This window comes from Lepidochelys kempii, chromosome 6 (genome assembly GCF_965140285.1).
Source record: "Lepidochelys kempii isolate rLepKem1 chromosome 6, rLepKem1.hap1, whole genome shotgun sequence".
In the NCBI taxonomy this organism is placed as follows: Eukaryota; Metazoa; Chordata; order Testudines; family Cheloniidae; genus Lepidochelys; species Lepidochelys kempii.
Window position 1 is genome coordinate 42,018,791 of NC_136385.1, and position 14,302 is coordinate 42,033,092.

General features: G+C 36.3%; 1 protein-coding gene across 1 annotated transcript in view; it reads left to right on the forward strand.

The window, feature by feature from the left end:
* CCDC73 (coiled-coil domain containing 73) overlaps nucleotides 1-14,302 on the forward strand; it is a 140,459-nt gene that overhangs the window by 72,714 nt on the left and 53,443 nt on the right. The window contains exons 8-11 of the mRNA XM_078853444.1: nucleotides 610-745; nucleotides 3,885-3,964; nucleotides 12,091-12,219; nucleotides 12,586-12,645. Of these exons, the coding sequence (XP_078709570.1) occupies nucleotides 610-745; nucleotides 3,885-3,964; nucleotides 12,091-12,219; nucleotides 12,586-12,645 (405 nt within the window). The remainder of the gene's footprint in view (nucleotides 1-609; nucleotides 746-3,884; nucleotides 3,965-12,090; nucleotides 12,220-12,585; nucleotides 12,646-14,302) is intronic.

Genomic DNA, 14,302 nt, shown 5'->3' on the forward strand with positions numbered 1-14,302 from the left:
TTAACTATTGATGCAAACAGTCTTTTCCACCTTGTATTTATCTGTGAAATGCTGAGTACTTTTCCCAGACGTGAAGAAGAGCTCTGTATAGCTCGAAAGCTTGTCTTGTTCACAAACAGAAGTTGGTTCAATAAAAGGGATATAATCCCTCATCTTTCTGGGCATAAAACAACCATTGATTGGCAGTGGTTAGGAAGAAACTTCCCCTATGAATGACTTATTCCATAATTGTCCATGAATCTGATACTGATTTGCATTTGTGTTCCAATATTTTTAACCTGTTTGAGCCTAACTTTTGTTTTTGAGAGGTGACTTACATTTTAGATGCTTCCTTTAGAATACAGAAACTTTTAAAATCCCTAGCTACTGTTTAGTAGTAAATGGTGAGCTTTTGTTTTTAGCAAATAATACATTGAAATTATTTTATTTAGATAATTAAAATATACTATTCTTCTTTAAATCTCTTTGCAGTTCCATTTGATTCAGAATATTGTTGTTTGAGTATGATGCTTTGATTTATCTGTCTGATAATAGTTGAAAGTTTGGCCAGCACATTTATAATTGCTAGAATTGCTCATTAAACTGATACTTGATTCCTGTTTCCAACAGGATCAAAAACTACAATTGCACATAATGGCAAAGGAGGAACATCATAAGAAACTGAATGAAGTTGAGAAATGCTATGCTACTATCACATGTCAATTTGGAAAGATAAAAGGGGCTCATGAGAAATTAGAGCAGAATGGTAAATCTTTCTTAAATGTAGTCCTACAGTAGTTATTTTTGTAGTGTTTTTTCCTTCTTCAATGAGTGTTTTAACATTTTAGAGGTTAATCCTGTCTTCTCCATGGCATTATAGGACCATGCCTAGGTGGAACTGATGAGTTTCTGTGATGGACAGGAGGGAGAAGAATTTCTGAACCCTGTACCTAGGTCCAGTGCCTCTAGTTATCTGTTTCATGGGTGCTTCCTGTATCCCAGTGAGCAAAGATCATAGACGTCAGTCCTACAAAGAGCTTAAAGGTATCTTGCAGAGTGCTGAGTGCCCTTACCTGTGATTGACATCACTGAGGGTGAAATCCGGGCTCCACTGGAATCAGTGAGGGTTTTGCCTTTGACTTCAGTGGGGTCAAGATTTCACCCTGAGAGTTGAAGCCATTCAGCACCTTTCAGGAAACCTCATCAGGACCTCGCAGAATCTAGCCCTTAGAATAATTGGGAAGCCAGACTACTTTTTCCCTCCTTGAGGAGATGAGGGGTTTGCTGCCACCTTCCAGCCATCGACAATCTCAATTGACAGTCTCCAACTCTGATTCATGTTTTAAATTAAATACATTGTCAATTGTACAGAAATAGAAAATAATAAAACAGGAAAAATAAATAGAACTAGATGAACAACATCATCTAGCACTCTCTTTTTTTAAATACTGCATAAATAGATACTCAAGTGTAACAAGTCTGTACCAAACACTCATTCCCATATCTGTGCTTAAATTCTACAAAACTATTTGTGAATCTGTTGGTATATGACAAAATTGCACCAAGTATTTATGTGTGCTTACTGATGCATAAGTTTTGCACCAAATATGTTTTTCTTCCATAAAATAATACCAAAATTAAAACCTATAGCTCAAATATTTAAAAGTTCATGCAATTTTGCACCCACAGATCTTCTGTAGAAAAAAAAAACCCTGTTATATGCATATAAGTCATGAATTTATATGTGACCACACCATTTCATGGACACAACCTTGACTTGCATGTATATATTTAGTGTTTTGTACATCCTTTTTGGCTGCATGCAAACATGTGCACAGATCTTTGAACATTCAGTCTGTATATGTATATGTAAATACACATATGGAATATAAATAAATATTAGTTGTAAAAATAAATATTAAATATTAAATAAATATTAGTTGTAAAAAAGAAAGGAAAAAATCCAAGCATTATATGTCAAAAAAGGCTTGTCTAAGTGAGGTTAATTTTTCAAAACCTTAAACTAACTAGCTTTTTATATTTAGATAAGAATAAATTGGTGGCCTGTTCTGTGAATATTCTTGGCATTTTAGTGGCTGGAGTTATTCCTCATGCTCATATCTTCTGAAATACAGTTGTGCTTAATATATAAAACAAAAGAAATATTTGCTGTTCTTTCTTTTTATTTATCATGGAAAAGTCCTGTTTACTCTTTGTCCTATGCAGAAAATGTTTTTTTGTGATTTTTATGGAAAAATAAGATAAGCTTTCTGTATTTACATAATTTGGAATATGTATAAATATATTTTATTATGCAAAGTATTTGCAAAGTAAACCGCTGGAAAAGATTAAATATAACAGCAATATAAGTGCTTCTGTTCAACAAGAACATGAGCTATTCACCATAGTAACTACAGTGTATCTCTTACTGAAGACAAATTAATTTTATACTGTGGTATGTAACAGCCATATTAAGCATGTAGATCACTTGTAAATTCTGAATATGAATCTACAGTGAATGGAAAAGTCACAGGAATCAATATATAAAATAAACCTCTAATTTCTAACCTACTGTTTTCCTGGGATTAAAAATTGTGTTTATGAAAACAATTTGTAGACTTTGAAAATGTTGAAGTTAAAAATTGGTGCTTCATGTAGTTGTATAGTAGAGATGCCCCTCTTTCTAATGGGATCCAGCACTTTTAACTCTGGCTTTATTTATTGTTATTATTTGTTTCAATCTACCAGGCTTTAAAACCATGAAGGTGAAATCCTGGCTCCACTGAAGTCAGTGGGAGTTTTGTCATAGACTTCAGTTGGACAGAATTTCACCTATGATATTTTATGTATTGGAAAGTTGTCTTGGGACATTTTAAGAAGCGTGTTACATTTTGTAATGCACATATTTAATTTGAAAATCTCTCTCATAATACTATTACTGAGGCTATTATAAGCCTGATCACATTATAAACCCAACTTTCAAATATTCCACCTGAAATTGACAAGCTGTAAATGCCTGAGCAGGGAGGTGGGGGGATTAAAAAGGAGTAGGCACTGGATGGCGTAGACCTGTGCTACCCAATTTTGGAATGGGAGGTTTTGAAGAGGTAAAAAGAGGGCGCACGACAGGAAGAGCATGGAATAAGGGATGAAGAGAAAGTACAGGAGATCAAGGTGAATGGATAGGGATAGAGGAGACTGAGAAATACAGAGACTGGGGAACATGTACAGTTTTCTAGATGTAGTATTTTAAACACTTTTAGAGTGAAATTCTGGCTCCATTGAAATCAATGGCAAAACTTTCATTGACCTCAATAGGGCCAGGATTTCACTCAAAGTTTTCAATGTAGATAAAAGTAGATTTTATGTCTCCTCTATTGCCTTACTACTGTCCATTACCTCCGTATTCCATCTAGGTATAATTGCCCCTACAGATCCTATGGATTTGCTAAACTCTGTGGAAGGGAAGCCGCATTTTGATGGGTCTCATAAATTATGTAGAGCCTGCTTCCTCACCTTATAGATAATCTGATTTAAACTTTTGATGATAATAAAAAGTAACAGAAAAGCACAAACATCATCATTGGTTAAAATGTTAAGGTTGAAAATTAATTAAAATCCAGCTAATACCCACAATTATATTACACTTTTCTTACAAAAATTCTACCCCTCTGTAAAAACCTAAAGGTTTGAGCTGTACCAGGATAATATAAATCAGCCTAATCCTAACTGAGTATTTTAGGCATTACTACAGTAAAACTAAATAATTGAGACACTTGCAACCTTCTCTTTTTTTCACAGAGTTTGTTAATGAAGTTATGTATATATTACAGTGTATATAACCACATGAAATTTTAATTTAAAGGCATGTTTTGAGGATGTTTTTGATTTCTTTTTCATTAAAGTGCTGGAAGCACTACAACTTAATAAGAAACTGGCATCAGTGAATAAAAGACAAGAGTCTGAAATAGATAATCTAAAGGAGGTAAGTTCAGTATGTATTTTCCATATGTTTAGTTGGGTTTCTTTGAGGACCTTCAGTAGAAGTAGTAAGAATAATAACATACAAATTGTAGCGCTATTCTTCATAATGGCTAAGTGGCTAGGATTGGCTCTCAGGATACCTGGGTTCAGTTCCTGGCTCTGTCACTACTTTGCTGGGTCACCTTGTGTAGTCACATCCCTCTCTGTGTCTCAGTTCCCCATCTGTAAAATGGGGATAATGCTACTGACCTCCTTTATAAAGTGCTTTGAAATCTGTGGATGAAAAGCACTATATAAAAGGTAGGTATTATGTTATATGCTCCCCTTCCTGTGTAAAAAATATGTGGGAGGAAAGCTCATCAAATGTTGGGCAGCTCTGAGGAGTTCCTGGCATATAGGAACTGTCATTGATCTTCACTCATCCCAATTTCTTCCTTGCCAATAACTGGTAGGATGGCTTTCTCCTTTGCTCTGTTGCCATTGCCTCTCCCACCCCATAGAGAGAAGCAATAGATGGTACTTTTCAGAGTAGCCACAAGGAGATAAAACAGTGATTTTTAACCTTTTTTCATTCTTGGACCCCTAAAAGTTTCAAATGGAAATCTTACATAGTCTGCAAATCCCACTTTGAAAGCCACAGCCTTTTGCAGACCCCTTAGACATACTCTGTGGCCTCCCTTCCCAGTTGAAAACCATTGAGATAGAGTATGGCAGTGGTTCTTGCTCTGGAGTCTGGGACTCCCTGGGGGGGCCGTGAGCAGATTTCAGGGGGTCCACCAAGCAGGGCCAGCATTAGACTTGCTGGACCTAGGGTAGAGAGCTGAAGCCCCACCGCAAGGGGCTGAAACCCCTAGGGCTGCAGCTGAAGCCTGAGCAATATAGCGTCACTGGGGCCCCAGGCAATTGCCCTGCTTATGCTGGCCCTGGCTTTTATATGCAGAAAACCAGTTCTTGGGCACAAGTGGGCCATGGAGTTTTTATAGCATGTTGGTGGGGCCTCAGAAAGAAAAAGGTTGAGAACCCCTGGCATATGGGGAATGGGCAAAAGAGCACCTATGCCTATAAAAGAAGTCTGGTAGCCTGGGAGAAAAAAAAAACATTGCAGCATCACTAAAATAAATGGAGAGCTTTGGGACACGTGTAACCATGGTGAATGGGGGGCACAAGACATGTGGACAGTGAGGCTACCCCGCCACTGAGCTCCCTCCTGTCCCTCACACATGCAGAACTATAGTAGTTGCCGGACATCTCTTTGGATTTTCCCTTTCTCCTAAGCAGGTGAGTGAGGCAAGCTAAAAGGATCAATGTGTGTGTCAGGAGGGGCAGTTCTCTCTTCGCTTCTAGCAGCCAATTAAAGGGAGACAGGAGAAAAGCAAAGGCAACCCCTGCAATGCTCATCTAATTTCATCTCTGTCCATAATGCCACCTTATTCTTGCCTCCTCCTCCCCACTTCCTTTTATTTGAAGGGAGATCCAACAATGTTTTCCCCTTGATCATCAGGCTCCCAGAAAGCTTGGAAGAGAACCAGTTCACTGCTCCACTCCCAATCTCCTTTGGGTTTCTGTTGCACTGATATCTTCAGACAGATGACTTTGTGGTCCTGCTCCCGCTGTTGCTACATGAAACTACCTGTTCAGGAGTCTTGAGACTACTACTTGCAAGAGGGAAAATTAGTTGTTTAGGAGAGGGATTCAGTTACCATTTAAGTTTGTTTTAAGCTGATCAAAATTGGACATTTACTCACTGTGACTCTTGCATTTCTGAAAAGTGAGGTTGATGAGTACAGCAATGCTTTAAAATTCTACCTGCACCTAGTATTGTTTTTCAGTTTTTAATAGAATACACAGCTTCTCATTGTTGAGGTTCATTGGGGTATGATGCCTTTCAAAATCTGGTCCAGAAATCAATTATACCCTGAGATAGACAGTTTAATTAATTAAGACCCTTTTTCATCTGTTTCTTTCAATCTCAAGCTTGTTGCCTATTGCAGACATTTATTTTGTGCTCACAGTTTTAATAACAGCAAAGATAAATCACTAATTAAATCTAATTTATTTTTAGTTGCATACTAGAGTATAAGGCACACCTTGAGTATTCAAAAATACCAAGTTCCAAAATGACTGTTTGATCCAAAAGGTCAGAGCTATGTCTATTGTTAAAATCATACTTAGAAACTTAATGATAAAGCACAACGTTGTGAAATTACTCAAAAGGGTGTGCAAATTATGAAGCGGTTTTATAGCTTTTAGAAAAGGCTTCAGTCCAAATCCGTTATTCAAATGATAATAGCATTATACCAAAAATCCACTCCCCAAAAGTAAATGGTTTTGAAAAACAAAACTAAAATGGGGGATTTGTTTTAAAATGGTTAATCTCAACAGTGTGTTCCTCTTCAGAACAAATATAACTATGTGGTGCATTTTGACCACAGAAGTCTTAATCTTTGAGAAATGAATTTTAGTCTATGTAGAATGGTTCACATTCTCAGGCAGGATCAAAAATTGTGTGGAGTCCACGAAAACTGGCTTTTGCATAACTGAGAGGCATACACTGGAACTGGGGTCTGATCCTGCACTACGTCCAGATTAAGGCTTCATGATAAACCTCAAAATTCCAGAAATGTGTGAACGTAATAGTAAATTGGATTAGTTATTTTGGTTAAAGGAAAAACCCAGAACAATTTTATGAAATAATTATTAGGACTTTTTAATAGGTGAGGGCAAGAAAATTGTACACTGTATCCAGCAACACAATCTTTCACTAAGATTTTTTTCCTCCAGGATTTATTCTTGAGCTTTAGGGGTATAAATGAAAAGAAAATATTTTTATATAAGCAAAAAAAAAAGTCTCCTTTCCTCCTTTGACTACCATGACATGCTTTTATAAAGTGTCTTGGTTTTCTTGTAAACGTCTAATTGGACCTTCACTCTTCAAATGCTTCCTCCACATTTAGCACTGGTGAGAGAACTACACTGCGAGTTAACCCTCTGCCTGTTGTTGTTCAAGCAGGAGCCTCATCACCTTCTTGCATATAGTGATGGAAGTGCCATATGCCACAATACAGGCAGGATGTTTACCCATTTTTTAAACAGTTTTACAAGTAGAAAACATCATATAAAATAATTGAGAGTAAGCTGAGTTCCTAAACAAAAAGGATTTGGAAAATTCACAGTAGTCATAGAATGTGGTGTGTCAAAGCTGTGTATATAAGAAATTGCTGTTCTGAGAAAAATATACTGAAATTCATGCCTGAGTTATTTTGTTACTTTTTAAAAAACCTCCCTGATCCCAAAAAACTCAGTAAGTTATTCGGTGTTTGCTGCTTTTTATCCAAACCTTTAAGAGGCTGTTTTCTTGATAATTTGTTATGTTTCTAGACAATTTTGGAGAATTCATCACAATTTCTAATTTTGACATTTCATCAAAATGTTGAAATTCAGTAAAAAAAAGAATTTTCAATAAAAAATGTTGCAAAAATTATATCCAAAATTTGATCGGCTCTGCCATTTAGCAGCTTGATTGCTTGTCCACCATTTCTGGTGAGCAAGCAAGTTATACAGTGGTTTACACTGCATTGCTGCTTTACAACTGTGTGGGAGGCTTCTCAGTTCTGACTACAGACTGGAAATATGGGTCTTGTGAAAAGGGAGAGGTGTCAGGACTAAATCATAAATGTTCTGGGCCTGATTCATTTTGCTCATGGTCAGTTCGTGCCAGCCTAGCCAGTGCAAAGTGACCACAAAGTGAACCCCTTTGTAGAATAGCTCCACTGTAGTGTAGGGTGCATCTGCAGAAAACACAAAGCAGACGGGAACCCCCATCACAGTAAAGCATATTTGGAACAAGCTGGGATCAAGAAGGGGTGTATCCTGCACCCTGGCTATTACCAATAGCTACAAGGCCCAAAAGGGTTCTTACATCCAGGGTACAACTCACATGGCTGACCTAACTAGCATTGGGCTGATCTTGCCTGTGACGGCTCCAGGATCTGAGGCATACAAGTTGTCCATCCCCCTTAGTCCCTGAACCAGCCTCAGTGCTGGAGCAGGAATAAATTTACTACTCTGTGTGCTCTACTCTCAGTGGGCTGTCAGCCATTTTCAAAGCCATTAGGAAGTTTAGCCCCAGATCAGGAGTAATTGCTCTCATAGAGTTGCTACTGATAGGAGTCTGAAGCTGGAGAATATAATTTAACTTGTACTCGTAGCCGTAAAAGTAAGTTACACCTCCAAGATTAAGAGAATGGCACATACAGATCCAGGACATTAGATTGGAGCTGTCCAATATGCAACTGTGGTGGCTCCTAAGTTAGATTGGCGCAAGTGTATGTGCCCCAAGCAAAGTGTATCTAATTGGTTTTTAGACAGACTATGTATGTTTGTTTGATTACCAAAATTTTTAGAACTGGCCTTGGGACATTGTGATTCTCTTAAAATGACTCATTCTACTACTTGTGGGAGGATATAGCCTTCTCCTGACCTGAACTCCTTTCAATTGCAGCCTTGTCTTAACAGGACTGTGGCATAGGTTTCATTCTCAATATTTTGTATTTTAGGATATTTGGTTTTAGCTATTACATTTGGCAGGTTTCATTTCAAGTATTTGGTAATGATTATTTATGAAATGCTTAAATTGAAACTTGGCAAAGATAACAGTTGAAAGAAACAAACCCTTAAAAATTATACTGAACAAAGCTTGAGGAATTCACCACAGAAGATAGTGGAGAGAGGACAACACAAAAGATTGGGGACAGGGCCACCAGCCAGTTCAAAGGGTCCAGTATCTCAGCTGCATCTCTTAGCTTTCCCATGCAGCAATAGAATGAAACTGACATAATTCATTGTCAGGTTCACTTTGGTTACAGGGTTCTGAATAGCAGTTCTGAAACCAACCAGTGTCTTGTTATGGTAGAAACCTCTAAGAAAGTTAGAAGAAAAAGCTGAAACACTAGAGCTCAGATACAGTAGACTTAGGAATCATAGAAATGTAGGGCTGGAAGAGACTTTGAGATGTCAGTCCAGCCTCCTGCACTGAAGCAGGACCAAATAAACTGAGACCATTCCTGACAGGTGTTTGTTTAGCCTGTGCTTAAAAATCTCCATTCATGAGGATTCCACAACCTCCTTTGGAAGCCTTACTTAAGTACCCTTATAGTTAGAAAATTTTTCCTAATATTTAACCTAAATCTTCCTTGCTGCAGATTAAGCCAATTACTTCTTGTCCTACTTTAGTAGACATGGAAAACAATTGATCATTGTCCTCTTTATAATAGTCGTTAATATATTCGAAGACTGTCCTCAGGTTCTCCCTCAGTCTTCTTTTCTCAAGGCTAAACATACCAAGTTTTTTTTAACCTTTCTTCATACTGAGGGTTTTATTTAAACTTATCATTTTTGTTTGCTCTTTTCTGGACTGTCTTCAATTTATTTACATCTTTTCCTTAAAGTGCAGCACCCAGATTTGGACATAGTTCTCCAGCTGATGGCTCAGCAGTACTGAGTAGAGAAGGACACTTGCCACCCATGTCTAACATACGCCATTCCTAGTAATACACCCCAGAATATTAGCCTTTTTCACAACTGCTTCACACTGCTGATTCACATTCAATTGTGATCCATTATAACACCCAGATCTACTACCACCTAGCCAGTTATTTCCCATTTTGTAGTTGGGTGTTTGATTTTTCCTTCCTAAGTGGTAGTACTTTGCACTAGTCTTTATTGAATTTCATCTTGTTGATTTCAGACCAATTCTCCCATTTGTCAAGGTTGTTTTGAATGCTAATCCTGTTCCCCAAAGTGCTTGTAACCTCTCCCAGCTTGGTGTCATCTGCACATTTTATAAGCATACTCTGCACTCCATTATCCAAGTCATTAATGAAAATATTGAATAGACCTGGACCCAGGATGGACTCCTGCAGGATCCCACTAGATACACCATCCCAATTTGACAATAAACCTTTGATAACTACTCTTTAAGTATGGTCTTTCAACCAGTTGTGTACTGTGTGAAAAGCCTTAATAAAATCAAGATATATCACATCTACTGCTTCTCCTCATCTACTAGGCCAGGAAGCCTATCCAAAAAGAAAATTGGGTTGGTTTGGTCTGATTTATTCTTGATAAACCCATGCTGGCTATTTCTTACAACCTGTAATTCTCTGGTGCTTACAACTGATTGTTTGGATGAAAACACTGCATCTGTTTACATTTGGTTCATATTTGGAACATTACCTTTGAAGCCATAAAGGCTAGAAACGTAATTATTTTTATTTCAAAACTTAAAATTCTTCATAAAGTGATGGCCTAGGCCCCTGCACTCACCACAGAAAGTTCTCTACTTGCCATTGGTGAGTGGGTTTGTCTCTAGATCTGACTATTAGTATTTTCTCTATCTACATGGTCAGATATACCAGATTTGCGGTATTGGTATAAAAGAAAATAAATATATATATTCCTCAGTTAGACCTCCCACTCCTCTACCTAACCTCCATGGCCACAATATAAATGTGCATAATAGATTTCTTTTTTGTTTTTACAGTGCAAGATATGAAGTAAGGACCAAACTGACTACTTTGTAGGATTCTTTTTGTGCATGGCAGTAAATCCTGAGTTTTAGAAAGCATGCAGTATCAGAGCCATAGACAGTATTTGCACTTGCTTATCCATTGGGCTTTATAGTACACAGAATCTAACAACTGTCTCCTATACAGATAGTGCATCCAAAAAATTGACATAGTACTCACTTCCTCAAAGTCAAACCTCTCACATTTAATTTTGAAAATATGTTTTGTTACTTGTTGTATAGACCCTTTCAGTAAAAACTAACATAATGAGTATTGTCTAATTTTTGTATGAAAAAACTGAAAATTTCCTAATCCTATAATTTTCAGATTATAAAATATCACATTTCTAAAGTAATACTATTCTCTTTCCTGTCTTCAAATTAAACAAACAATTATACTTTGTCTATGTAAGAGCACTGTAAATTCACTTATGACTACAGAGTATTAAAGATAATAAAAAATGAATTAATTGAAAGTAATAGCTATAGACATATTCTTTCATATAACTCTATTTTCATGAATTTCACATGCAAGATAATCTTCATTTTTTTCTTTTGCACTGGTATATGATTTTGTCCAGAACAGTTAAACCATTGTTTCTGTGATAAGATGGAATTCCAGTTTTGTAGAGAAAAGTTAAACAGACCAAACATAGTTGCTAGATAAAACTATTACCATTCTGAATGCTTGGTTCACAACTATGGCATCATGAAGAATTCTTGATACTATCTGTGAACAGCATTCATAACCTCTGCAGTTTGTCTGAGTAAACGTCAGAGTGCTCAAGGAGAGAGCGATATTAAACAGACTACCTTGCACCAGAAAGGGAGGGTGGGGGAGAAAAGGGCATAATATTTATGAGTCCAGGAACTATAAGTTGTAATTTAATGAGATCAAAGCATTTGCTGTTTATTTGCTGCACTAGCCGCTTTGGATAAACTAGTTAGAAAACAGATAATGTTTTTTTTAAAAAGTGCAGGATATTTAAAAGATTATAAAGGCTGTAAAATCAAAGGCATATTTTAAATGGAAAATCATGTTGTAAAGGTTTCTAATATTAAATTAATTTAGTGTTCTCTTGAGATTAAGTAATTAATGTTACAGAGAAAGCAAAGATCCCAAAAATTTATGGTCTGTTCCTGTTTTTGCCAGATATCCACTGCTCTTCCTTTTTTTCTGCTATTTCCCAGAAGTACCCAGACGTTGTCATTGGTGTACTAATGGGTACTTTACTCCTGTTGTATGGCTCAGCATAGGCGTTCCCTACCCATATCAACTATAATGTAACTCTAGTACTTTTGTAATAGGGAGAGGCAGTAGCAATATTTATACAACCCCTCATGGTAGATGACTTGATGCTTTCTTTTTTTTTTTCACTGATAGTTAAAAACATAAACAGTCATTACTATTCATTTAATGTATATTACTTAATTTCATTTATTTTGGTGTTTCTGTACTTTTTAAAAGAAAGGGCACAAGTCAGGATAGTCTAAAGATTTGTCTGTTTTGAGTTGCAATGCTGATACTGGATGAACTATTTATGCATGTTTCCTGTGTTAAGGAACTGAAGAAAGTAACTACAGACTTGATAAGATCCAAGGTCACATGTCAGTACAGGGTGGGAGAAGAAAACATCGATCTTACAGCAAAGGAACAGCAGTTACAAGAACTACAACAAAAAATCAGAATGGTATTCAAGAAGCTCTTAACATTTGTTGGCTAATGTTTCCTATTGCTCATTTAAAGAACACATCTGTAATGATTTCCAAGTGATGCATACATGTTGCTATACAGTTTTGTGAACTGAATATATTTAGTGACAATTATTTGATTTTAAATACTACATTTTCTAGGAAACTAACTAAATTATAAATGTAAGATATTTTAGTATTTATAAGATCAAATTTCTTTCAAGCACTAAATTTAATTAAATAGCTCTAGATAAGGATGAAAAATCAGTTTAATGTAATTTTATTAAAGAAAATATTATTAATATTAAAGATTGTTGCATAATATTTTCATACATTACTTAGTGTTCATTTTATATTTTGTTAAGGAAACAGAGATTAATAAAAAGCTCAGTGAAGAAAATGCACACATTAAAGAAGAGAAACAGGTGAGTGGTTAATGCAAATTTGCTGTTTAAAGTTGATTAATAATACTTGTGATCTAAAATATTTGGCTATTTAAGAAATACGTGCTAAACTCTTAAAATTAACAGTGTTCAGAATTTTACTTTTCAGAAGTAATTTAATGTTGATTTTAATAATAAAAACAGGATCTTACTGTTTTTATATCAGATCAATTAATAGGACAAAAATTCTTTTATTAATTTTGTTTTCCACATTATATTTCCAAGTCTTCATTTATTTATTTAACTTTCAGTCAAGAGAAACCTAGCATGCCAATGAAAATAATCTTCTACATATGTATTCAATAAAGATATGCAGTGAGGGTTGTAGAATACTTGTTCCCTCTTTCCGCACACTGGTACCCAACAAATTACTTGCATTTCACTAGTAGTCCATCCAGTGAAAATTGGGATCATGTGTCAAGCATCCAAATAAACTACTCAAACACACACTGACTGTAATAGCAGTGTACTTCACTGCTTTGCAGGATATCTCATGTAAAAGTGATCTTTTCTTAGGTCATAAAAGACTTCCTCCCCATAGGTCATTAATACCAGGCATGTCAAAGAAGTGACGTACTTGTTCTCAGGGAGGGGAAAGAACAGAATACTGACCACTTTACCCATTAAAGGATGATCTAGCAGTACCATCACAGTTTCAGAAGACTGTATTTTGACTTTGTTTTTGAAGAATGCTTGACAGTAGAACTAGAAAACATAGGTAATGGATGCTTATTAGAGTTTAACTTAATGATTCTCACAGCCCTAAGTTGTGCTAAAAATACGCCATAGAGTGATGCTTTCAATCTGGTGTATGCGTATGTTTGTATCATTTGAGAGTATGGTCACGTATTCCCATTTAAAAAAATAAATCCACTAACAGCCTCCTGCCTCCAATCCAAAAAAAGCCACTATGGCTAAAAACTCATAAAAGAAGCAGGTAGAGACAAAAAGACATCTTTTTAAAAATTTGAAGTCAAATCCTACTCTGATAAATAAAAATCAACTCTGGCGAGCCAAGAGCAAAACTGTAATTAGGCAGGGCAAAAAAGATTTGAAGAGCACCTAGCAAAAGACAAACTAACAACAAATTTTTTTGCAAGTACATGAAAAGCAGGAAGCCTGTCAAACTCAGTGGCACCACTGGATGATCAACATGCTAAATGAGCACTCAAAGAAGACGAGGCCATTGCAGAGAAGTTAAATGAATTCTGTGCATCAGTCTATACTGCAGAGGATGTGAGGGAGATTCCCACATCTGAGCAATTCTTTTTAGGTAACAGATCTGAGGAACTCTCCCAGACTGAGGTGTCATTAGAGGAGGTTTTGGAACAAATTGAGGAATTAATCAGTAATAAGTAACCAGGACCAGATGGTATTAACCTAGGAGTTCTGAAGGAACTCTCATATGAAATTGCAGAACTACTAACCATGGCATATAACCAGTCACTTAAGTCAGCCTCTGTACCAGTAGATTGGAAAATAGCTAATTTGACACAGATTTTTTTTTAAAGGTTCTAGAGGTGAACTTGGCAATTACAAACTGGTAAACCCAACTTCAGTACCAGGCAAATTGCTTGAAACTATAGTAAAGAACAGAATTATCAGACACTTAGATGGACATGATATGCTGGGGAAGAGT